Raw genomic sequence first — 23152 nt, 5'->3', positions numbered from 1 at the left:
TTTTGGACTCTGTAGCTTTGCTGTTATTTGCCAAGTGCCAGAGACATGTAGGAGGAGATCAGTTCTATCAGTGTTGTTGAAATTCCCACAGGTCAATAAAAGTCACACAGTCCTCTGAGGTGACGTCTCTCTCTGTCCCTCCATGCAGGTAAAGCAGATAAGAGCTCAGCTGCTGCAGGTAAAGCAGATGAGAGCTCAGCTGCTCTGGGATACTTCATCACTCCGTGTGTCGCCACCCTGGGAACTCTGCTGTGCTACCTGCTGCTGCCCCGGCTGGTGAGGAGAGGGGCTTTTAAACAGCCTGAAACAGTCTGAAGTCATCTGCATTTAAGGCCTAGAAAAGTCTAACATGCAGTTATTAGAGGTCTTGTTTTTTTCACTAATGTAATGACAGTTTTCTTGTGCTGCATGTCCACTCTTAGATTAATCCAGAACAGGGTTAGTTGTGCAATCTGCATCCTATCTGCTTTACTAAACTTCATTCCCCTTAACAATTTCCACAGTCCTGTTTCAGAACTGTCATCAGCTCTGTTCAGTCGGCTGATTTTACCTGCTTTATTTCCTCGTTTTGGTTTTTAAATTGGTCTTAAATTCAGTTCAAGGTAGCATTAAAAAGGTCTTTTGAGCCTTGTTGACACGCTCCTGCTCCATGGTGACTCTGACCTTCAGTGTTTTCTCTCCTCTGCAGGAATTTGCTCGTTTCTATCTGAACAGCAGTCCGGCTGATGAAGTGGAGACGGCTCAGGAGCTCATCAACGGGACAGGTCGGTTTCCATGAAGTCTTGAAGCTCATATGAACATCAGAATCTGGTTTCAGGTGTCTGAGAATGAGTTTCTGTGAGATATGTAGGATGGTCCAGTTATTATCCGGTGACTGACGCAAAGATTTTTTCCTTTAAAGACAAGAAGCCTTTGAACAACAACAGTAAAGAGCTGGAGGCCAGCGGCTCGGAGCCGGCGGCTCGCTCCTCTGTCCTGGCTGTCTTCAAAAAGGTGAACCTGTTTCTGAGATGAAATGAGCTTTTCTTCTTATCCAGGTGGGAAATTAGTAGCCAACTGTTAGTACATTTTAACTGCTTGTATGTAGGGCTGAACAATTAATTGAAATTTTATGGAAATCGCAATATGGCCTACTGCGATTTTCAAATCACAGGAGGCGCAATATTTGTTTAAGGTGAAATGTGTCAAAATACCATTTTAAATTAGATATTGTCATGCTGCAGAGATGTCCTGGCCTACACATCATATTCTACAGACTTAAGAAAACATCTTTGTTTGGTACAGATCCCCGCAAAAATCACACCATAATCATTTGAATACGTTTCATATCACAATTGCAATATCAGTCAAAATAATCGCAATTAGATATTTTTTCAAAATCGTTCAGCCCTACTTGTATATTAGTCTGCTCTGCCAGACGCTTTGTCAGGGAACCAGTCATCATTTGGAGGCTGTTTTCTATTCTGGAAACTTCTGGCTGGTAGAGAAGGTACCAGAGATTTGTGTCGGAGCAGAAAAGTTCTGTCAGTGTTGTTGCAGTTCCTCCTGGTGGCCTCTAGAGGCCGATAACAGTCAGAGTTAACGCTGTTGGCGGTAAACTAAAAAACTAAAAGGTGGCAACTGGAAACCGAAAAAGGTTCTTCGGAGTGATGCCATATAAGAACAATTTCTGGTTCCACAAAGAACCTTTCAGACCAAGATTCTTGAAAGAATCTCTCTCTCTCTCTCTCTCTCTCTCTCTCTCTGTGTCTCCCTCTGTTTGTCTCTCTCTCTCTCTGTCTCCCTCTCTGTCTCTCTTGCTCTCTCTGTCTGTCTCTCTCTCTCTCTCTCTCTCTCTCCCCCTCTGTCTCTCTCTGTCTCTCTCTCTCTCTCCCCCTCTGTCTCTCTCTGTCTCTCTCTCTCCCCCTCTGTCTCTCTGTCTCTGTCTCTCCCTCTCTCTGTCTCTCCCCGTCTCTCTCTGTCTCTCTTGCTCTCTCTGTCTCTCTCTGTCTCTTCCCCCCCTCTCTCTCTCTCCCCCTCTGTCTCTCTCTGTCTCTCTCTCTCTTCCCCTCTGTCTCTCTCTGTCTCTTTCCCCCCCTCTGTCTCTCTCTCTCCCTCTCTCTGTCTCTCCCCGTCTCTCTCTGTCTCTCTCTCTCTCCCCCTCTGTCTCTCTCTGTCTCTCTCTCTGTCTCTCTCTCTCTCTCCCTCTCTCTGTCTCTCCCCGTCTCTCTCTGTCTCTCTTGCTCTCTCTGTCTCTCTCTGTCTCTTTCCCCCCCTCTATCTCTCTCTCTCTTCTCTCTCTCTCTCTGCTCTCTCTCTTTCTGTCTCTCTCTCCTCTCTTCTCTCTCCCCATCTCTCTCTCTCTCTCTCCCTCTCTCTCCCCACTCCTTTAGCTTAGACACCTGCATTGTGTCTCTGTTTAATTGCCCTTAACCTCCAATTAGGAAGAGGAGTGTCGTAAGTTTCCAAATTTATGCCATCAGCCACCATCCAGTAACTCAAATAAGAATTAAGAACCTTTTAATATCACAAAGACCCATATGAGGAACATGAAGAACCGTCCACTAAATAAAGTGATTCTTTAGTTATGTGATGGTTCTTCGTGGAACCACACTGCCTTTTAGAGAACCAGTTCAGAAGTGTGTAGATAAGACAGAAGTCGGTTTCCTGCCGCTTATCAAAGCTTCCATCTGACCCGTCTCTGCTCCTCCTCAGATCTGGCTCATGGCGCTCTGTGTCACCTGTGTGTTTGCCGTCACTCTGGCTGTGTTTCCCGTCATCACAGTGCGAGTGCAGACCGTCTACAAGGAAAACAAAGCTTGGGGTGAGAAACCTGCTTTTATTAAGCTTCATTCTGCTCTGAAATGTTCCTAGATTACAGTAATTGCATCGCATAAAAAGAAAACTAGACCTACTAGCATTTTGACATTGATAAATCATCATTATGTAAATTTTGAGACATTGGTATGATTACCGTAAACAACCCAGAGCATCAGTGTCAGCCTGTCAGCCTCTATCAGCCTCTACTCTGAATCCTCCATTGTTTCTCCACCTGGTGGATCTGGAGGGGAATCTGCTGGATCGCTTTACGGCACAAAACAGCAGTGGTGGAAGAAGTATTCAGATCTTTGACTTAAGTAAAAGTAGCAATACCACAGTGTAAAAATACTTTGTTACAAGTAAAAGTCCTGCATTCAAAATCTTACTTAAGTCAGTACAAGTACAAAAGTATTAGCATCAAAATACTTAAAGTAGCAAAAGTAAAAGTAGTCATTATGCAGAATGGCCCATTTCAGAATCATATATATCATGTTATTGGACTATAATTATTGATGCATTAATGTGTTCATCACTTTAATGTTGCAGCTGGTAAAGGTGGAGCTCATTTTAATTACTTTATATACTGCTGGGTAGCTTAACCTATAAAATATATAATAATTTGTTAGTTGATTTATAATTTGTATTAATAATCTAAATCTGCAAAGTAACTAGTAACTAAAGCTGTCAAATAAATGTAGTGGAGTAAAAAGTACATATTTACATACATATTTCCCTCTGAAATGTAGTGGAGTAGAAGTATAAAGTAGCATGAAATGGAAATACTCAAGTAAAGTACAAGTACCTCTAAACTGTACTTAAGTACAGTACTTGAGTAAATGCACTTAGTTACATTCCACCACTGCAAAACAGGAAGAGGTTCTGTTCTTCCAGAGCAAACGGAGCTAAAGCTGAAAGAGTTTCTGGCAGCAGATGTTGGAAGGAGGGAAAGGAAGATGGAGAAATCACTGGAGGCTCAATATTTGTTAAAGGTGAAATGTGTCAAAATACCATTTTAAATTAAATATTGTGGTGCTGCAGAAATGTCCTGGCCTACACATCATATTCTACAGACTTAAGAAAACATCTTTGTTCGGTACAGATCCCCGCAAAAATCACACCATAATCATTTTAATACGTTTTTCAATGAAAATGAGAATAATGATGTAAAAATGATCATTCCCTCTAATATCGCAAATCATATCGCAATTGCAATATCAGTCAAAATAATTGCAATTAGATATATTTTCAAAATCCTTCGGCCCTAGTCAGAGTGCAGCTGCAGTGTGTTGTGTGTGAGCAGCAGTGAGTCATCGCTCTCTGTCCCCTGCAGATAACGTCTTCACCTGCGTCTGCTGCTTCATCGTGTTCAACGCCATGGACCTGGCCGGCCGCGGCGCCCCGTCGCTCCTCCAGTGGGTGAGTCCAGTCTGCCTCCTTCCTTCAGATGAGACACGAGAGCCGCCATTTTGTCACCAAGAGACGTTTCAGCAGTCATACAGGGAGAAATCCATCGTACATAGAAGAGGAGAGAGACCACAGGAGCAGGACAGGAGAGAGAGACCAGAATGCAATGCAGCAGAGAGAGACAGGCTGGGGTTTGAGCAACATGACTCACTTTAATGACAGCTGGCACGATCAATATCGCTCTCTCCACCTACAATTTACAATTTCCCATTTGGCAGACGCTTTTAAGTAAAAGTAAGTAAAAACCAGAGTGAAGTTAGCTTGATATTGGATATTTGGTGGATACTTTCCATCATCTATAGCTTATAAAGCAAAGTAAAACCACTTTGATGAATATATTTGTGATTACTGGAAGATGAAGAACAACATACAACAACTTGTTTCAATATTTGAGAAGATTTCTTTGATGTATAAACATTCAAATTTCAAGTTTCCCATATGAACTAGAGATCGCTTAATAAACCCGTTTTAGGAAAAGTCATGAACTGAGAGATGTAGGGGTTTTATTTTAACAGAGTTACATGCATTTGAAAACGAAAGGGGGGTAAAAAAAAAAAGACCCCTTGGCGGTTCTAGTGTTAAGAAACATATTGTCTCAAATATTGAAGTATTCAATTACTTAGGTTTGTTCTATTTCATATTTGACAGCTTATCTAAAAATTAAATGTAATCTGAAGCAACATGTCAAAACAGTATATTTGCATTCAAAGGGAAATTTCTCCAAAACTGACTTTGAGAGCCAGATATTCTCCAAAGATTTCCCATGATATTTTTTAAGTGTTTTAGTTTTGAGCTTTCATATGCCGCATGGATCCCAGACAGCTCTATATAACTCTATCAGAATAATATCATCAGTTATTTATGACTCTGAATCCGGACGTTTCCCTCCTCCAGCCGTCGAAGGAGAGCCGTCTGTTCCCGGCGGCGGTGTTCTCCCGCCTGCTCTTCATCCCTCTGCTCATGATGTGCAACATCCCCAACTCCCGCCTCCCCGTCCTCTTCTCCCACGACTCTGCCTTCGTCACCATCATGGCCTTGTTCTCCTTCTCCAACGGATACTTGGCGAGCCTCAGCATGGCCTACGCTCCGCAGTGAGTCCTGAACCTGATGTACCGCAGTAGTGTCCAGAACCTGGGGCCGGATTCACCAATGTGTTCTTAAGATAGATCTTAAGAAATGACATAAGAGGAAGTTTTAGGAAGTTCTTAAGAAGGCTCTTAAGTGCAATTCCTCAATATTTTCTTAGTAACAGTCTCATTTCTTACGAATTTCTATAATTTTCCAACTTAAGAACTTCTCAAAATAGGGCCTGAATAGTTAATAAACTTTAGGCTTACTGCCATTGAGGCTAGGAGACAAGGCTAGGAGGCGAGGAGACAAGGCTAGGAGGCTAGGAGACGAGGCTAGGAGGCAACCCAAAGTGCTTCCATCTACAAAACAATTGGGGAAAAACCTATTTAGAGCAACTAGAGCAAAGATTTAAACATTGGTTGCTGTTGGTAACTGTAAAATTTGCAGCTTATTTCCAACAGACATGAGACAGAGGCCTACCTGGCCCTACACCAAATAAAGCTTTACAATAAATGTTCATCTTAATGTTAGGTGTAGGGGAACCTATGAAGACTTTGAACTATAACCTACTTGTCTAAAATGTGTTTAAATATATGATATTAGAGGCTTACCTTTTCACTGTAGGAGTTTTAAGACAGGTGAAGGGCCGTCTTAAAGTTAAGAAAAAAATCAAGAACAAATCTGAGAACTTTCATTTCAAGAATACCATTTATTCCTACGTTTTTTCTTAGGAGGAAACATGAGAAGAAAGTTAAGAAAATATATAAGAACTGTTTTTGAGCATTTTTTCCTATTTTTTTTCTTAAGACTAAAGTTAAGAAAAAAATGGCACTTGAGGAGATTTTTTTTCTTAAGAGGGTTTTGTGAATCCGGCCCCAGATGTACTGCAGTAGTGTCTCACACCGGATGTGACCTTTGTATTTCACACTGAGCAGTGATATTTTATTGCACTCAATCAAACAAACAACTTTTTATCAGCTGATGTTTGTCTGTCTGGGAAAGTTTATCTTTTTATTGTGTTGTTTCAGTCCTACAGTTATGGAAGCCCATTCCCGCCACTCAATAAAATAAAAAACGACTCAATTGTGAGTTTTTTCTCTCGCAATTGTGACTTTTTATCTCAGAATTCTGACTTTATTTCTCAGAATTTGGACTTTTTTCCTCACAAAAGACGTTTCATCTCGGAATTCTGACTTTTTTTTTCTCTCGCAAAAAAAAAAAGTCTGAATTCCGAGATTCTGTTTCTCTCACTGTCTCTCTCTAACTCACTCTCTGTTTTTCTCTCTAACTCTTTCAATTAAAAATAAGCTTTATACAATTCAGTATATACTGCCAAATCTTTGAAAGCAGTCAATAATGATAGCATTAATAAATAATGATGATAAAAATAAGTCCAATAAAATTAAAAGAAACAAGTAGAATAATGGTAATAATAATAGTTAATAATAAAAGAAAATGTAGTAGTGGAGTATGCTGATATCTCTCTCTCTCTCTCTCTCTCTCCCCGCCTCTCTCTCTCTCTCTCTCTATCTCTCTCTATCTCTCTCTATCTCTCTCTCTCTCTCTCTCTCTCTCTCTCTCTCTCTCTCTCTCTCTCTCTCTCAGGTTGGTGCGTTGTAAGGACTGTGAGACGGCCGGCTCTCTCATGACCTTCTTCCTGGCTCTGGGTCTGGCACTGGGAGCCTCTCTGTCCTTCCTGCTGGGCAAACTGGTGTGAGACTGAAGCTGTTCAGACAGGACAGAACTTTATTGATCCTTGGTCAGTGACAAACGAGACGAGGCTCCGCATGTGAATAGGAAAAAAAAAATTCCTTTCATCCTATCAGAATGAAATTGTGTATTGTATTACGACTTCATTTGGTTTGTTATTAGCATATTCAATTACTTTTATTTATTTTGTTATTAACATTCAAATTAGTGATTATAAAAAAAATGCATACATTTGCATATCAAGTTGAACATTTCTATTTCTCACTGGAAAAAGTCAAAAAGTTTTCATGTTTCCTTTTGATGAACTACATTCTTTGTAAATAATGATTTGTAAAAATTATTTGTTTTTTTTTTTGTTTGTTTGTTTTTGCTGAATTTTTTTCAGTGTAAAAGATCTTCCGCTCACCTGGATCTATGCAATTTACTGTTATTAGACCAAACTTTTGCTCTACAAGAGCTTTTACAAAATACTACATATGTGGCAAAGATTTCAGATTTTGCAATATGTTTCCATGTAAAATACTCCATAAAATACATTCATAAAAGCCTCTGCAGATTAGAAGCAGCAGGTCAGATTTGATGGCCGGATCTTACAGTGAAGTGTCACATCATGGCTGTTGAAGTTTTCTGGTATAAAACACATTAATTAACTGTTTATATTAGTTTGTAATGATTGTTGTGTGTATTTGTACAGAAGTTATAGAAGCAAAATAGACAAAATCACCAAAATATCCATTTTCACCTGTGGTGCCTCAGGGTTTTCATCCTGCTGATACAGCGCTCCTATTGGCTGGAAGGAATTCTGATACAGAGCTTCTATTGGCTGGAAGGAATCTTGCTGTGTTGACTCCGACAGATTTGCGGGTTAACAGATATATATATATTTTTTTACTTTATTACTGAAAGGAGAAAAAGGGATTATGCACTGAAATTATTGAACCATTATTTATTTGCATTCTTAATATTACAGTATTTTACAAACTCATTGAAGATCAGTGAATTTCTGATGGATTTATGACATATAATGTATATTTTGATGTATTGCAGTTTGAATTTAATGATATTTCTTAAGGATTGTTATATTTTATGAGATATTGAAGGGCATTTTTGTACTTCTTTCAGTCTTATACTGCACTTAACTGTTCCTTTTTTATAGACATTTTTATTACTGGGTTGCTTATATATATATATATATAGGCTACATTTTTATAAATATCAATGTTTTTGACTTTGCTTGCTTTGATAATAAATGGTTCAAACGCACTCACATGTAAAGCTGTCGTTTCTTTGTTGTTTTGACTCCCTGCTCCAGCTGGTGTGCAGTCTGACACACGGCTCTTTCTATATAAAGAGATTTGTGTGTGAAAATGTGCAGCTAAGGTGTGAAGATTCATATTTGAAGCATGCAGGGGAAACACGTCAGACTCTGAGTGCAATTAAACAACTTGCCATTTATTATTAGCTCACTGTGGTACCATGTGATACAGAGTCTATGGCAGCAGATCTTCATCTTCCACCTCAGCATCTGGACCTAAAGGAACCAAGACAGAGATTTATTGACAGATTCACATTTTTTAAACCTTTCTATCTCTAGGGAAAGATGACTGTCACCTTTCCAGCATCACCCTGCTTCACATTCACACAGTCACACACATTCACACTGGGAGCTGAGCAGTACAACCACCAGGTATCTGCAAAGAGTCTGAACAAGTCTTACAATAAATGATCTAAATTTAAGGCCTTAAAGGTTTTAAAATGTCTTAAATACACTTGTTTAGAGGTCTTTTCTTTTGACCATGCAAAGGTTTCTTGGTGCTGTATGTCCACTCTTGGATTCATCCAGAACAGAGTTAGTAGTTCAATCTGCATCCTGTCTGCTTTACTAAACACAGCTGGACTTCATGTTAGTTAATAGTGAGCTAGCCTGATGAAGGCCGGTACCTGTCATGACCTGCTGCTGTCCCTCTTCCTGTCTGCCTGCTCAGCTTCACTCTGCAGGAAACACTGCCTCCTGCTGGAAGAACAGCAGACTGCCTTCATGACCCACTGAACAGCAACAGCCTCCTCTTATATGATTACCATTACAGCTACTACTATTACTACTACTACTACTACTACTACTACTACTACTACTACTACTACTATTACAACTACTGCTGCTGCTACTACTACTATTGCTACTATTAGGCTACTAATACTGCTAAAACTACTACTATTACCACTACTACTACTACTACTACTACTACTATTACTACTACTACTACTACTGCTACTATTACTGCTACTGCTACTACTGGTGCTACTACTACTACTGCTACTATTAGGCTACTACTACTGCTAAAACTACTACTATTACCACTACTACTACTACTGGTAGTATTACTGCTACAACCACTATCACTGTTAAAATGACAGCTATTACAACTACTGCTGCAGCTATTACTATTGTCACTAGACCTACTACTACTAATACTTATACTCCTGCTAAGAACTAGTACTAGGTTTTCTGTTACTGCTGCTACTTCTACTGCTAATACTACTACTAAAACTATTACTATTACCGCTACTACTACTACTGCTACAACTGCTGTTGCTGCTACTTCTACTGTTTTCATTCTGCTTCTGTTTTGTTTTTAACTGTTTTTGGCTTTTATTTGTTTTTTTTTCTGCCCTCTGCCTTTGTCAGATTTTATTATCTCTCTTTCACATCCTTGTCTCTGTGAAGCACTTTGTATGTTTGTTTTGAAAAGTACTATATTGTAATTATATTATTATTATTACTGCTACTACTGCTGTTGCTGCTACTACTAGTTTTACTACCACTAATAATAATCCTAATCATAATCTGCTCTATTCTATCATATAACCCAGTCCTATATTGATAACCTCCTCTCTAAATCAGTTCAGGTAAATGAGAGGTAACTGCTATCCAGCTCAGGAACAACAGGGACACATATTGCACATACAGTTTGCTATTCATGGTACCATCTATCCTGACGATATATCGAAATTTAATATATCTCAATACAAAAATGTGTCAATCCATATGTTGTGTCAGGAACATGAATGGTGATATCAGCTCCATGTTATTCTGCTGTATTAATCACTAATGAGACTCTTGACCATCACAGTTTCACAAGCTCTCCATCCAAATTATATTATTGTCACTTTGTAACGACATTTTTAAATTGTTGTTTACATTCTAGCAGCCAATGGCATCGCTGGAAAGATTTGAGTCTCAGAAATAAACAGAATTCTGCACAGTCAGACTTTGTTGTCACTGAACTTTTATTTATTGCATCGTATCCTGGTTGTATTGAATCCTGAACCCCATATCACGTATTGAACCGTATGATAAGCAGATCGGTCCATCCCTGTGATAGACTATAATAGAACTAATTCTCTGCAGCCTGTAGTACATTAACTTTCCTTGTGTTGAGCTGCTGTCTGTGCTTCCCGGCCCTTTCCTCTGACCTCATCTCCTCCACTGCCGGACCTGCTTCCTGCCTTTCTTTAAGCCTCTTTCTGGAAAAACAGAAAGTTGCAGCGAGGGAATGCGGTTACTGGACTGCAAATCACATGGAAAAAAAAAAGAAACAAAACACACTATAAGCAGACAAATCACCACAAGGGAAGTACAACTCCAAGAAAGGATCCGTACTTCACCGCTTCCTGACGCAGAACAGCAGACTTGGTAAGTCTTTTGGAGCTCTCCTTGGTTCTTTCTGAATCCTGTTTCCCAGCAGGGTTTGGGGTCTTCTCTCTGTCTCCACCTGTCGCCTCCTCCTCCTCCTCCTCCTCCGCTCTTCCTCTCTGATCCGAGCCGCAGTAGAAGCTGAAGGGCAGAGGGACGGTGGCCTTCCTCGCCCTCCTCGCCCGCTGCAGCCGCTCCTCAAACTCCCGCTGCAGCCGGCTGAAGTCCGGGACCGTCCCGTTGACTCCGGGCTGGAAGGTGAACTTCTTCTCCTGCGTGTTTGGACAGCGGTGCCGTCCGGCCGGCGGGACGTCCCGAGGCTCTCCACCTCTCTGTTCCGTTTCTGCTCTGAAGGTAAAAGGGCACTGCATGGCGAGGAGGAGTTGTTTTCGTCTCTCGTGAAGAAGCCTCCTCTTCCTCTTCCTCTCCTCCTCCATCTGGTCGTACAGCAGCAGCCGGGTGTTTCTGGGAACCGGCCTGGCTCGGAAACTAGGGGCTTCCACCGGCCCGCTGAAGGCATCGGGCCTCGCCTCTCTGCCCGCTCTCTGCCCGTCCCGCCGGCGGCCCACCTCACGCTGAGTCATCTGGAACGGCTTCGGCACCGTCAGCTTCGGTGTGGTGTTCGCTGTGGTGATGAAGATATGCGTGTCCTGTCCAGGCTCCTCCGGTCTGGGTCTGCGGACGGTTTGGGAGAACCGTCCGCAGACTCGGGACCGAACTCGTTTGGGAGAGTAGTTTTCTACAGAGAAGCCCTCCCACATCCAAGATGGAGGACCGATGGGGCTCGTTTTCCTCCTCATGTCCCCCTCCTCCTCCTCCTCCTCCTCCTCTTCACGTCCTGTCTCACTCTGGCAGGAGACACTCTGCACTCTCTCCTCACTGGAAAGAGAACGGAGAAGAGAAGATGGCCACTGGAGTTTTGTTCACAAGCAACAAGCAGAGTGAAGTGAAGCCTTTCATCTTCACTGAGTAACTTTACGGTTGATCTGTTGCACCAGGATCACTCTGTACCTGTAATGGGCCTGCTGTGGCTGCAGTGCAGAATCAGTACTGTGGTACAGTATCAGTACTATGGTTCAGTATCAGTACTGTGGTTCAGCTTCAGTACTGCGGTACAGTATCAGTACTATGGTTCAGTATCAGTACTGTGGTTCAGCTTCAGTACTGCGGTACAGTATCAGTACTATGGTTCAGTATCAGTACTGCGGTTCAGTATCAATACAGTATCAGTATTGCGGTTCAGTATCAGTACTGTAGTACAGTATAGTATCAGTACTGCGGTTCAGTATCAGTACTGTAGTACAGTATAGTATCAGTACTGCGGTACAGTATCAGTACTATGGTTCAGTATCAGTACTGCGGTTCAGTATCAATACAGTATCAGTATTGCGGTTCAGTATTAGTACTGTAGTACAGTATAGTATCAGTACTGCGGTTCAGTATCAGTACTGTAGTTCAGTATCAGTACTGCGGTTCAGTATCAGTACTGCGGTTCAGTATCAGTACTGTAGTACAGTATAGTATCAGTACTGTAGTTCAGTATCAGTACTGCGGTTCAGTATCAGTACTGTGGTTCAGTATCAGTACTGTAGTACAGTATAGTATCAGTACTGTGGTTCAGTATCAGTACTGTAGTACAGTATAGTATCAGTACTGTGGTTCAGTATCAGTACTGTAGTACAGTATAGTATCAGTACTGTGGTTCAGTATCAGTACTGCAGTACAGTATAGTATCAGTACAGCTCACCTGCTGTTTAAGTCTGTTGGGTTGTGGAGAACCAGCTTCTCCACTGTGATGTATTTCAGTGAAGTGTACACAGGCTGGAAAACAGAAGAATCATCCAGTAACGTTAATCAACACAAACAGTAAAGTCACATAATCACAACAGTCTTGAAACTCCAGTGAGGTTTTCAACACAAAAAGTACAGGTCCAGGGGCGGAGCCTATGGGCGGAGCCATGTCATTGGCTGTTCAACTCTGACACTGAAATTGTCTGAAATGTAAGATTGCGTTGTTTAAAGTGACCAAGAGGCTCTTTTAGAAAGAAGTGCTGAAGAGAGTGACAGGTGTCGATATTATTTTTTCATGTTTTCCAGATATTTCACAGTTCAGTCCAGACTCTGCTTTTACCCTAACCCTAACCCTAACCACTAGCTATATAATCGTTGAACAATACAAGTCAATTGAGTCCTTGCAGTGATAGAAACTTTGTCCTGCAGGTAATAATTTGTTTAATAATTTCTGAGCATATTCAAACGTATTTACTGGATCTTGGGTTCACAATATTGATTAAAAACAATCAAACTATATTGCATTATAGTTCATTTTTAACTCTCAACCTCGTTTTTATGCTTATGGTCTTTGGACCCCCAAGTCCTCCTATCGCCACTGTACAGGCCAGAAAGAAATCTCAGCAGCTGATGAGATAATCACTGAGTCATTGATATTGATCAACGACCCTATCAACCCCCTGCAGATATATAATGGTCATTTTGTGCTATAAAACAGTAAAAATCTTTCTTATTGCACCTTTAATATGTGTTGAAGTTACACAGATGTGTTGAAAAAGATAAATCTCTTGTGAGAGAATCCTCTTCTCCATCTTTAACTGACAAGAGACAGATATATATATATATATATAGAGAGAGAGAGAGAAATCAGTGTTTATCACCTGTCTGCAGCTCCAGTCAATAAACCTCTGTCTCCCCATGCTGGTGACTTTTGGTTTTTCTGAAACACAGAGAGCTTCTGTCCAAAGGTCTGGTTTCACTGGCAATACGACTCAACCAATCAACAAGTCAGTATGTTGGTATTCAACACATGGACCAATGAATGGTTGAAATCATACAGAGCGAAGTGCTTCAGCCCATCTCCAACACACACTGTGAGGATCTAACTAGAACCTCACATCATGTCATAAAGACTGAAGAACTAAATTATTACAATTACAGAGTCGGGTTACAACACAGAATGATGTGTATAATAGTTCTTATTTCTTTATTTTATGTTTTTAGATACACTATACTTTTTATAGCCTATACTTATTACACTTTTATAGTCAAATTGATTTATAAAGCACATTTTAAAACAACCAAGGCTGACCAAAGTTTTGTACAAGTATTAAAGTGCAAAAACAAGAATAGAACAAATAGACAAATACAATACAATTAATAGACCAGATAGTTATATATACAATACTTTCTTTACTTCAAAAAGAGACCTAATCCCTACATTTCTGAGTGGATTAATGTGCATTGGTATTTATTCACATTATCAGGTTATTATACAGGCTTCCATAGAGACAGGCCGAGTCCACTTGCTCCACTGGTTGAAATGGCCTAATAACAAATTGTTTTTGGGAAGTTTTGTGTTTTTCTGGAAAGTTTATCTGAATAACTCTGCTTAAGCCTTCATGACAAGCCTACTTGTTATTGACTGAGAAAAGAAGAAAGCAGGGGCAGCAGATTAGGAGTGAGTGTGTGTGTGTGTGTGTGTGTGAGGGGGTGGTAAGACCAGGTTTAATCTTTTGGAAAGGCTGCGTCAGCATTCATTCAGACAAGAAACCAAACCGGACAAACAGGAGCAGCAGAGACAGAAAGCAGCTTCATCCTCGCTGTGTTTCCCTCCACAGGCCAAGATGGCGGAGCCGCCCAACGTGACAGCGGACCACAGACAGGTGAGTAATGAGCAACAGGCTATCAGGATATTACTGATAAACCAGCAGGTTCAGGTTCAGGCACACTGACTCTCATGGTGACTGAAAGCTGACAGACTGGTGTCATAACTTCACGTTGGTACAATTTTCTTCTTTCATCTTTCTGAGATGACAGACAGGAAACCACAAGGAATGTTTTGTCTTAGTTTAAAAGGAATGAAAAACCGGGTTATGCCAAACCCGCCCTCTCTCTCCAACCGGTGTTTGTCAAGTCAGACAGAATGGAAAATAACACTTCCGGTCAGAATTTTCAAAAATAAAAGCACTATTAATTTTTTTTTCTCAAACGTTTTTTAAGTATAACGTATCAAAGTGAAAATAAATTATATAATTAAGAGATGATCTGTAGTAAGTAATATAAGCACATTTGTTGATTATTGTTGTCCTTTTCACGGCATATATTCATAGCCATAGCCTTTACGCTTTTATTTTGAAGGAATAATCGCATAACTTCCGTTCAGTTTTATTCCAGCTTGACGCAGCACGTGCTGGTCACAGGGCGCGTGACTTCACGCTGTGATTTGTGTTGTGAACGTCAACACTAACAACTTCTGTCTGTACACCAAATAAGACAAGACAAGTATTATTAAAAAAAAAAAAACATTTTAATGTAGAAGTTTACAGATACTGATGAAAACTTTCTGAAAGACTGAAATAGTCTTTATGTTATTTTATGTTACTTTATGATATTATGGAATTTAAATTGCTGCAAAAAGATGGAAGATCTAACCACGTACTTTACAAGAAATTCCCATTAGTCTATAACTTACTTTTGAATATAAAAATGTTATCTATGATGAATACATTAATATATGAATACTGTGAACACAAAAAGCATCAGTTAGATCACATAACAATCTCAATGGGAAATTTTATATTCACAAAAGTAGTTTCAAATTTGAAACAGATTTCAAGTGTTTTTTTTTTTGTTTGTTTTACGAATTCACTTCTTTATTAGACTCGCTAAAGATATTTAATCTAGTGGAATTATAATATAAAACTGTCATCTCTTTTTTTACCTCTGCTGTTCTTTGTTGTTCACAGATTGTAGCCTATACTTAATTGAAAGTGTATTTCCAATGTCCAAAATCTATTTCAAATGAATGTCATCTACATGTACAAATATAGGCTATTTTGGCATTTTTTTGTATATTATGAGACATATTTATAAACATATTCTAAAATATATGCGTTGTGTATGTTTTGGGAGTATGGGGAAGATCTAGTGGAACTAATATTTGCTTTTCCCCTCAGAAACATTTTCTACAGAGAAGTGGGACTGATAATCACAAAAAAACAGAACATCACAGTCCTCGCTCCGCTGACCAGGAAGCTCAGAGAAATCTGGTAACATGAAAATCATATGATGACATCACAAGTTCAGGCTCCAGCCACTTCATTCACAGTTATTTCTTGGTGTCTTGATGCAGAAGTGTGTTTCTTCTTACAGAAAAACCACATGAATTTCCCATGTGTTCACATGTGGAAAAACATGTCATCACATGTAATCCAGAACCAATGTGGAGAACCTGAAGATGTTCCAAAACCACACATTCCATGTGCAAAGCACATGTGTTCCACATATTGCCCATGTGATGTCATGTGTTTCACATGGGATTTTCCACATGTGAAATTCATGAGGTTTTTCTGTGGTTTTTCTCAGTGTGTTGATGCAGAAGTGTGTTTCTTTTCGGTGTTGACGCAGTAGTGTGTATGTATGTGTGTGCACGTGTGTGTGTGTGTGTGTGTGTGTGTGTGTGCAGGCCGTCCCGTTCAGAGGCCTCATCAGAGGGGGGATGCGGACGGGGAAGAAAGTCATAGTGGTCGGTGTTGTGGATCCCCGGCCTGACAGGTGAAATAACTCAACAACCTCAATGTCCTTCAACAGGAACAGCATGCTGCTCCCTCCTCCTCCCTTCAATATATATAGCCTACTGTATTTATACGGTATAGTTATATATATATATATCTATATATAAATATATAGATATATATCTTTTAGGACTTTGATGACTTTGTGTCTTCCTTCCTGTCATTTTTGTTAATTTTCCTCTTCTTCTTTTGGTTTGGTATTTTAGTTGCCTTGTAAATTGCACTCTGTTGTTGCTGTTGGTGTGTTGCACCTTATTTTGATGTCTCTTCTGTGTAAATCACTTTGTAACCTCAGTTTAAAAAGTGCTAGGCTATATACTTTATGAAGGCTACTTTTAAAGAGCCGAATAGTTAAAAATACCACCGAATACATCAGACACCTCTGATGCTTCATTCAACAGTTTGTTGTAAAGTTACATTCAAACAGTTAATTATGTGATACTGTTTTTGTTTTGTTTTTTGCAGGTAGGAGCTTTGCTTATTGAAACATCTTCTCAGGGCAGAAACTGTTATGATTGGTTCAGTCAGGCGACCAATCAAAGAAGAGGGGAGGCGGGTTCTAGGGGCAGATTTATGTACAGTAGGTTATAAGACTCATGCTTGTTCTGGGGGCATGATGTGTCTTATAGCCTGCTGTAAATAAATCTGCCCCAGGACAAGCATGAGTCTTATAACCTGCTGCAGGGGGGTTGGTAGGGTTGGTGATCAATACCAGTGACTCAATGATTACTTCACCAGCTGCTGAGATTTCTAGCTTTCAAAACTCATTTTCTCTGTTTTGGAGTTTCAAGACACTCCTAAATCCCCCCCCCCCTATTGCTATTTCCACCGGCTGGAGTGCTAGTGTCCTGATAAGGCTCATTACAGTCCTGATAAGGCTCATTACAGTCCTGATAAGGCTCATTACAGTCCTGATAAGGCCAACTCTTCCTCTGGTGTTCCCCCCTGCAGGTTCTACCTCGGCCTGTCCTGCGGCTGCGGGACGTCCCGGGAGCCTCCCTCTGACGTGGCTCTGGAGCTCTGCGTGCGCTTCAGGGACCGGCAGGTTCTGCGAAGGGCCCGCGTGTCCGGGACCTGGGGCGAGGTGGACCGGGCCGTGCCGTTCTTCCCCTTCATCAGGGATCAGCCGTTCAGGGTAGCAGTCTGAGCTCTGTCTGTGTCTCTGTCTGTAAACTCTGTCTGTGTCTCTGTCTGTAAACTCTGTCTGTGTCTCTGTCAGTCTGAGCTCTGTCTGTGTCTCTGTCAGTCTGAGCTCTCTCTGTGTCTCTGTCAGTCTGAGCTCTGTCTGTGTCTCTGTCTGTGTCTCTGTCAGTCTGAGCTCTGTCTGTGTCTCTGTCAGTAAACTCTGTCTGTGTCTCTGTCAGTCTGAGCTCTGTCTGTGTCTCTGTCTGTGTCTCAGTCAGTCTGAACTCTGTCCGTGTCTCTGTCAGTAAACTCTGTCAGTGTCTCTGTCTGTCTGTATCTCTGTCAGTCTGAACTCTGTCTGTGTCTCTGTCTGTCTGTATCTCTGTCAGTCTGAACTCTGTCTGTGTCTCTGTCTGTGTCTCTATCAGTCTGAACTCTGTCTGTGTCTGTCTGTCTGTGTCTCTGTCAGTCTGAACTCTGTCTGTGTCTCTATCACTCTGAACTCTGTCTGTGTCTGTCTGTCTGTGTCTCTGTCAGTCTGAACTCTGTCTGTGTCTCTGTCAGTCTGAACTCTGTGTCTCTGTCTGTGTCTCTGTCAGTCTGAGCTCTGTCTGTGTCTCTATCAGTCTGAACTCTGTCTGTGTCTCTGTCTGTCTGTGTCTCTGTCTGTGTCTCTGTCAGTCTGAGCTCTGTCTGTGTCTCTGTCAGTAAACTCTGTCTGTGTCTCTGTCAGTCTGAGCTCTGTCTGTGTCTCTGTCTGTGTCTCAGTCAGTCTGAACTCTGTCTGTGTCTCTGTCAGTAAACTCTGTCAGTGTCTCTGTCGGTCTGAATTCTGTCTGTCTCTGTCAGTCTGAACTCTGTCTGTGTCTCTGTCAGTAAACTCTGTCAGTGTCTCTGTCAGTCTGAACTCTGTCTGTGTCTCTGTCTGTCTGTATCTCTGTCAGTCTGAACTCTGTCTGTGTCTCTGTCTGTGTCTCTATCAGTCTGAACTCTGTCTGTGTCTCTGTCAGTCTGAACTCTGTCTGTGTCTCTGTCAGTCTGAACTCTGTCTGTGTCTCTGTCAGTAAACTCGGTCAGTGTCTCTGTCAGTCTGAACTCTGTCTGTGTCTCTGTCTGTGTCTCTATCAGTCTGAACTCTGTCTGTGTCTCTATCAGTCTGAACTCTGTCTGTGTCTCTGTCTGTCTGTGTCTCTGTCAGTCTGAACTCTGTCTGTGTCTCTGTCAGTCTGAACTCTGTCTGTGTCTCTGTCAGTCTGAACTCTGTCTGTCTCTGTCAGTCTGAACTCTGTCTGTGTCTCTATCAGTCTGAACTCTGTCTGTGTCTCTGTCTGTGTCTCTGTCAGTCTGAACTCTGTCTGTGTCTCTATCAGTCTGAACTCTGTCTGGCTCTGTCAGTCTGAACTCTGTCTGTGTCTCTATCAGTCTGAACTCTGTCTGTGTCTCTGTCAGTAAACTCTGTCTGTGTCTCTGTCAGTCTGAACTCTGTCTGGCTCTGTCAGTCTGAACTCTGTCTGTGTCTCTATCAGTCTGAACTCTGTCTGTGTCTCTGTCAGTAAACTCTGTCTGTGTCTCTGTCAGTCTGAACTCTGTCTGTCTCTGTCAGTCTGAACTCTGTCTGTGTCTCTATCAGTCTGAACTCTGTCTGTGTCTCTGTCTGTGTCTCTGTCAGTCTGAACTCTGTCTGTGTCTCTATCAGTCTGAACTCTGTCTGGCTCTGTCAGTCTGAACTCTGTCTGTGTCTCTGTCAGTCTGAACTCTGTCTGTGTCTCTATCAGTCTGAACTCTGTCTGTGTCTCTATCAGTCTGAACTCTGTCTGTGTCTCTATCAGTCTGAACTCTGTCTGTGTCTGTCTGTCTGTGTCTCTGTCAGTCTGAACTCTGTCTGTGTCTCTATCAGTCTGAACTCTGTCTGTGTCTGTCTGTCTGTGTCTCTGTCAGTCTGAGCTCTGTCTGTGTCTCTGTCAGTCTGAACTCTGTGTCTCTGTCTGTGTCTCTGTCAGTCTGAACTCTGTCTGTGTCTCTATCAGTCTGAACTCTGTCTGTGTCTGTCTGTCTGTGTCTCTGTCAGTCTGAACTCTGTGTCTCTGTCTGTGTCTCTGTCAGTCTGAACTCTGTCTGTGTCTCTGTCAGTCTGAACTCTGTCTGTGTCTCTATCAGTCTGAACTCTGTCTGTGTCTCTATCAGTCTGAACTCTGTCTGTGTCTCTGTCTGTCTGTGTCTCTGTCAGTCTGAACTCTGTCTGTGTCTCTGTCAGTCTGAACTCTGTCTGTGTCTGTCTGTCTGTGTCTCTGTCAGTCTGAACTCTGTGTCTCTGTCTGTGTCTCTATCAGTCTGAACTCTGTCTGTGTCTCTATCAGTCTGAACTCTGTCTGTGTCTGTCTGTCTGTGTCTCTGTCAGTCTGAACTCTGTCTGTGTCTCTATCAGTCTAAACTCTGTCTGTGCCTGTCTGTCTGTGTCTCTGTCAGTCTGAACTCTGTCTGTGTCTCTGTCAGTCTGAACTCTGTGTCTCTGTCTGTGTCTCTGTCAGTCTGAACTCTGTCTGTGTCTCTATCAGTCTGAACTCTGTCTGTGTCTCTGTCTGTCTGTGTCTCTGTCAGTCTGAACTCTGTCTGTGTCTCTATCAGTCTGAACTCTGTCTGTGTCTCTGTCAGTAAACTCTGTCTGTGTCTCTGTCAGTCTGAACTCTGTCTGTCTCTGTCAGTCTGAACTCTGTCTGTGTCTCTATCAGTCTGAACTCTGTCTGTGTCTGTCTGTCTGTGTCTCTGTCAGTCTGAACTCTGTCTGTGTCTCTATCAGTCTGAACTCTGTCTGTGTCTGTCTGTCTGTGTCTCTGTCAGTCTGAACTCTGTCTGTGTCTCTGTCAGTCTGAACTCTGTGTCTCTGTCTGTGTCTCTGTCAGTCTGAACTCTGTCTGTGTCTCTGTCAGTCTGAACTCTGTCTGTGTCTCTATCAGTCTGAACTCTGTCTGTGTCTCTATCAGTCTGAACTCTGTCTGTGTCTCTATCAGTCTAAACTCTGTCTGTGCCTGTCTGTCTGTGTCTCTGTCAGTCTGAACTCTGTCTGTGTCTCTGTCAGTCTGAACTCTGTGTCTCTGTCTGTGTCTCTGTCAGTCTGAACTCTGTCTGTGTCTCTGTCAGTCTGAACTCTGTCTGTGTCTCTATCAGTCTGAACTCTGTCTGTGTCTCTGTCAGTCTGAACTCTGTCTGTGTCTCTATCAGTCTAAACTCTGTCTGTGCCTGTCTGTCTGTGTCTCTGTCAGTCTGAACTCTGTCTGTGTCTCTGTCAGTCTGAACTCTGTGTCTCTGTCTGTGTCTCTGTCAGTCTGAACTCTGTCTGTGTCTCTATCAGTCTGAACTCTGTCTGTGTCTCTGTCAGTCTGAACTCTGTCTGTGTCTCTGTCAGTCTGAACTCTGTGTCTCTGTCTGTGTCTCTGTCAGTCTGAACTCTGTCTGTGTCTCTATCAGTCTGAACTCTGTCTGTGTCTCTGTCTGCTCTGATTTGATCGAGGGTCACAAAATGCTAACAGCACAGAAGTTAGACTGGAACTAGACTGGTTAGCCAGTTAGCATTTTGTGACCCTCGATGACATCACAGCCATGTTTATGTAAAGGGTCAATTACAAACCAGGGTTTGTAGACAAAAGTCACATGACTCACAAGCAGCTTGTTTATTGGACAGAGTTTTGGTCACCTGTCATCCTGCCAGGTGAGAGATTCTGGCATCGGGACAGCGGGTCAAATCTAATCTGACTCCAGTCTCTGTAACTTTAGCTAGGCATGACCGACTTGTCTGCACTCTTTAATTTTCCTTCTCTGGAGTTCATCAGGTGGCATTTCACTCATCTTGACTCCAAGTTTGGTTCCTTTTATTCTGCTAAGCTTGTTGTTGAGCTTGTTAGCTTGTAGTTTGTAGCTTGTCTGTTTTCTCTGGAGGAACAGCGCCCTCTTCCTGTTTTGTGTCATTAATCAATCCAGCAGATTTCCTGCCAAATCCGACCTAGTGACACCTTTTTGTTTACAGTAATTATACTAATGCTGCAAAATTACTGTGGTAACAATTTATTGATGTTAAAATGTGACACGCAGCACCTTGAAAGAGGTTTGGGTCGAACATTAAAGGGATTGTTGAGAATGTTTGGGTCACTTTTCTCTCCACCAGATGATTCATGACAGTCTGGTCTCCTTTTACAGATTAATGACCAAACACTCTCCTGTTTCTCTTCTCTTCCCCAGATTGAGATTTACTGTGAACAAAGTCGTTTCCGTGTCCTGGTGGACGGGCAGCAGCTGTTTGACTTTTACCACAGAGTGACGTCTCTGAAGGAGGTCGACACGCTGTGGATCAACGGCAGTCTGAGCGTCACTAAACTGGGCTGAAGGACAGGACTGAAGACAGAGAGGCAGCTCCGCTTTTCAGGATCTGTGTGAAGGAAGAGAGCGAGCTGCTGGGATTCACCGAGCCTTCACTGTCTGTGTTGAGATGCCAAAGACTTGTTGACTGTTCAGTCTGCCTAGAAAACAAGTTTGGAGAAGCAGAGGAGACCTAAGCTCTTTGTTTGTTTTTTTTACATGGCCTGAAGGAAGCTGAACAGTAATCTGACAGGATAATAACCACACACTGAATCTCAAGCAATATGTTTTAGTGACAAATATTCACTCAGGAATTACTCATGAACACAGATGACTGCTGATGAAGAAGATGCGAGCTTCAGTTTGGTATTTTGTATCTAACAAGCATTGATTAACTGCCACTAAGTAATTAAATCACACTTGATTTCACTAATTGATTGTGTTAAGTAGCTTTCAAATGTCAGCTTCACTCAGACGGGTAACTGTGCAGCATAAACCTTACACTTTTACATTTTAGGCATTTAGCTGACACTCTTATCCAGTGCAACTTATAATGAGTGCAGTCGCAAAATAATCTTCAGTTCCTATAGATCACCATCATACCAAACAATCAATAGGAGCTGTAGGGCTGGGTGATAATTCAATATTATTGTTTATCGTCTTTCAGTAGAATCGATTTGGGGATATTGTAACACAAAAATCTGCTGTCTGAACTGATGATAACAAGCACATTTTATTTTTAAAATGAGGTATGAAACATTTTAAGGAATATTATTTGAAAATTGTGTACACAGCAAGCCAGCTGACTTCTGTTCCCATGCAGGAGCAGAGAGAAATCCAACTTATCTGATGATGTGAACAACTCAGCTAGTGACTTCATTTTTTACTGTATTTGCTGTGTGTGTATGTCTTCTCCTCTGCTGTTACTTTTTATGTCCCATCCTATCTGGGACCATCCCCCCCATAAACAAATCCCTTGTGATTCTGATTATAATGTCTATTACCTCTGGGTGACTGTAGCGTAAAGCAATTGTTCCCACACTGTGGTCCAGGGCCCCCCAGGGGTCTTTGAGGGCTTCCAGGGGGTCCTTATCAATATAAGGAATGGATGAAAATTATTATTATAATCTCTCTGCACATACAGTGTAGACAGTTATATGATTCAATACCAAATCAGTAACAACAAAAATCTTTCCATTTGGGGGATCCCTGGGGTAAAATCTAATTAAATGGAGGTTGGTGAATTAATGTGTGTATTTGAAGGTCCATGACTCAAATGTGTTTGAGAGCTGCTGGTTTTCACCCTGGGTCTCTCTCTCCTCATGTGGTGATCATCCTGCAGACCTGCAGA

At 41.7% G+C, this 23152-nt stretch overlaps 2 protein-coding genes across 3 annotated transcripts in view; both read left to right on the top strand.

Moving 5' to 3' along the window:
• LOC139652316 (equilibrative nucleoside transporter 2-like) overlaps window positions 1-8211 on the top strand; it is a 16936-nt gene extending 8725 nt beyond the window's left edge. Inside the window, exons 7-13 of the mRNA XM_071529339.1 lie at window positions 149-276; window positions 689-764; window positions 902-993; window positions 2695-2803; window positions 4130-4215; window positions 5158-5354; window positions 6940-8211. Coding sequence (XP_071385440.1) covers window positions 149-276; window positions 689-764; window positions 902-993; window positions 2695-2803; window positions 4130-4215; window positions 5158-5354; window positions 6940-7051 — 800 coding nt within the window. The 3' untranslated portion in view covers window positions 7052-8211. The remainder of the gene's footprint in view (window positions 1-148; window positions 277-688; window positions 765-901; window positions 994-2694; window positions 2804-4129; window positions 4216-5157; window positions 5355-6939) is intronic.
• Window positions 8212-10165: 1954 nt separating this feature from the next.
• LOC139652317 (galectin-related protein-like) lies at window positions 10166-22911 on the top strand. 2 transcript variants are annotated; one of them, XM_071529341.1, is made up of 6 exons: window positions 10166-10738; window positions 14371-14415; window positions 15709-15801; window positions 16218-16306; window positions 17278-17461; window positions 21685-22911. In XM_071529341.1, exons 2-6 carry the CDS (start codon window positions 14377-14379, stop codon window positions 21826-21828), a joined length of 549 nt encoding a protein of 182 aa, XP_071385442.1. In that variant the 5' UTR covers window positions 10166-10738; window positions 14371-14376; the 3' UTR covers window positions 21829-22911. The 2 variants fall into 2 exon arrangements, with proteins under 2 accessions (XP_071385442.1, XP_071385441.1); XM_071529340.1 differs by lacking the exon at window positions 10166-10738 and having other exon boundaries at window positions 14263-14415.
• The last annotated feature ends 241 nt before the right edge of the window (window positions 22912-23152 follow it).

Source organism: Centroberyx affinis, unplaced genomic scaffold (genome assembly GCF_046629955.1).
Source record: "Centroberyx affinis isolate AG114_WGS23_722 - 3 ecotype Tasmania unplaced genomic scaffold, CSIRO-AGI_Caff_v1 ptg001779l_1, whole genome shotgun sequence".
NCBI lineage: Eukaryota > Metazoa > Chordata > Actinopteri > Beryciformes > Berycidae > Centroberyx > Centroberyx affinis.
This window is presented reverse-complemented; position numbering and strand designations above follow the sequence as displayed.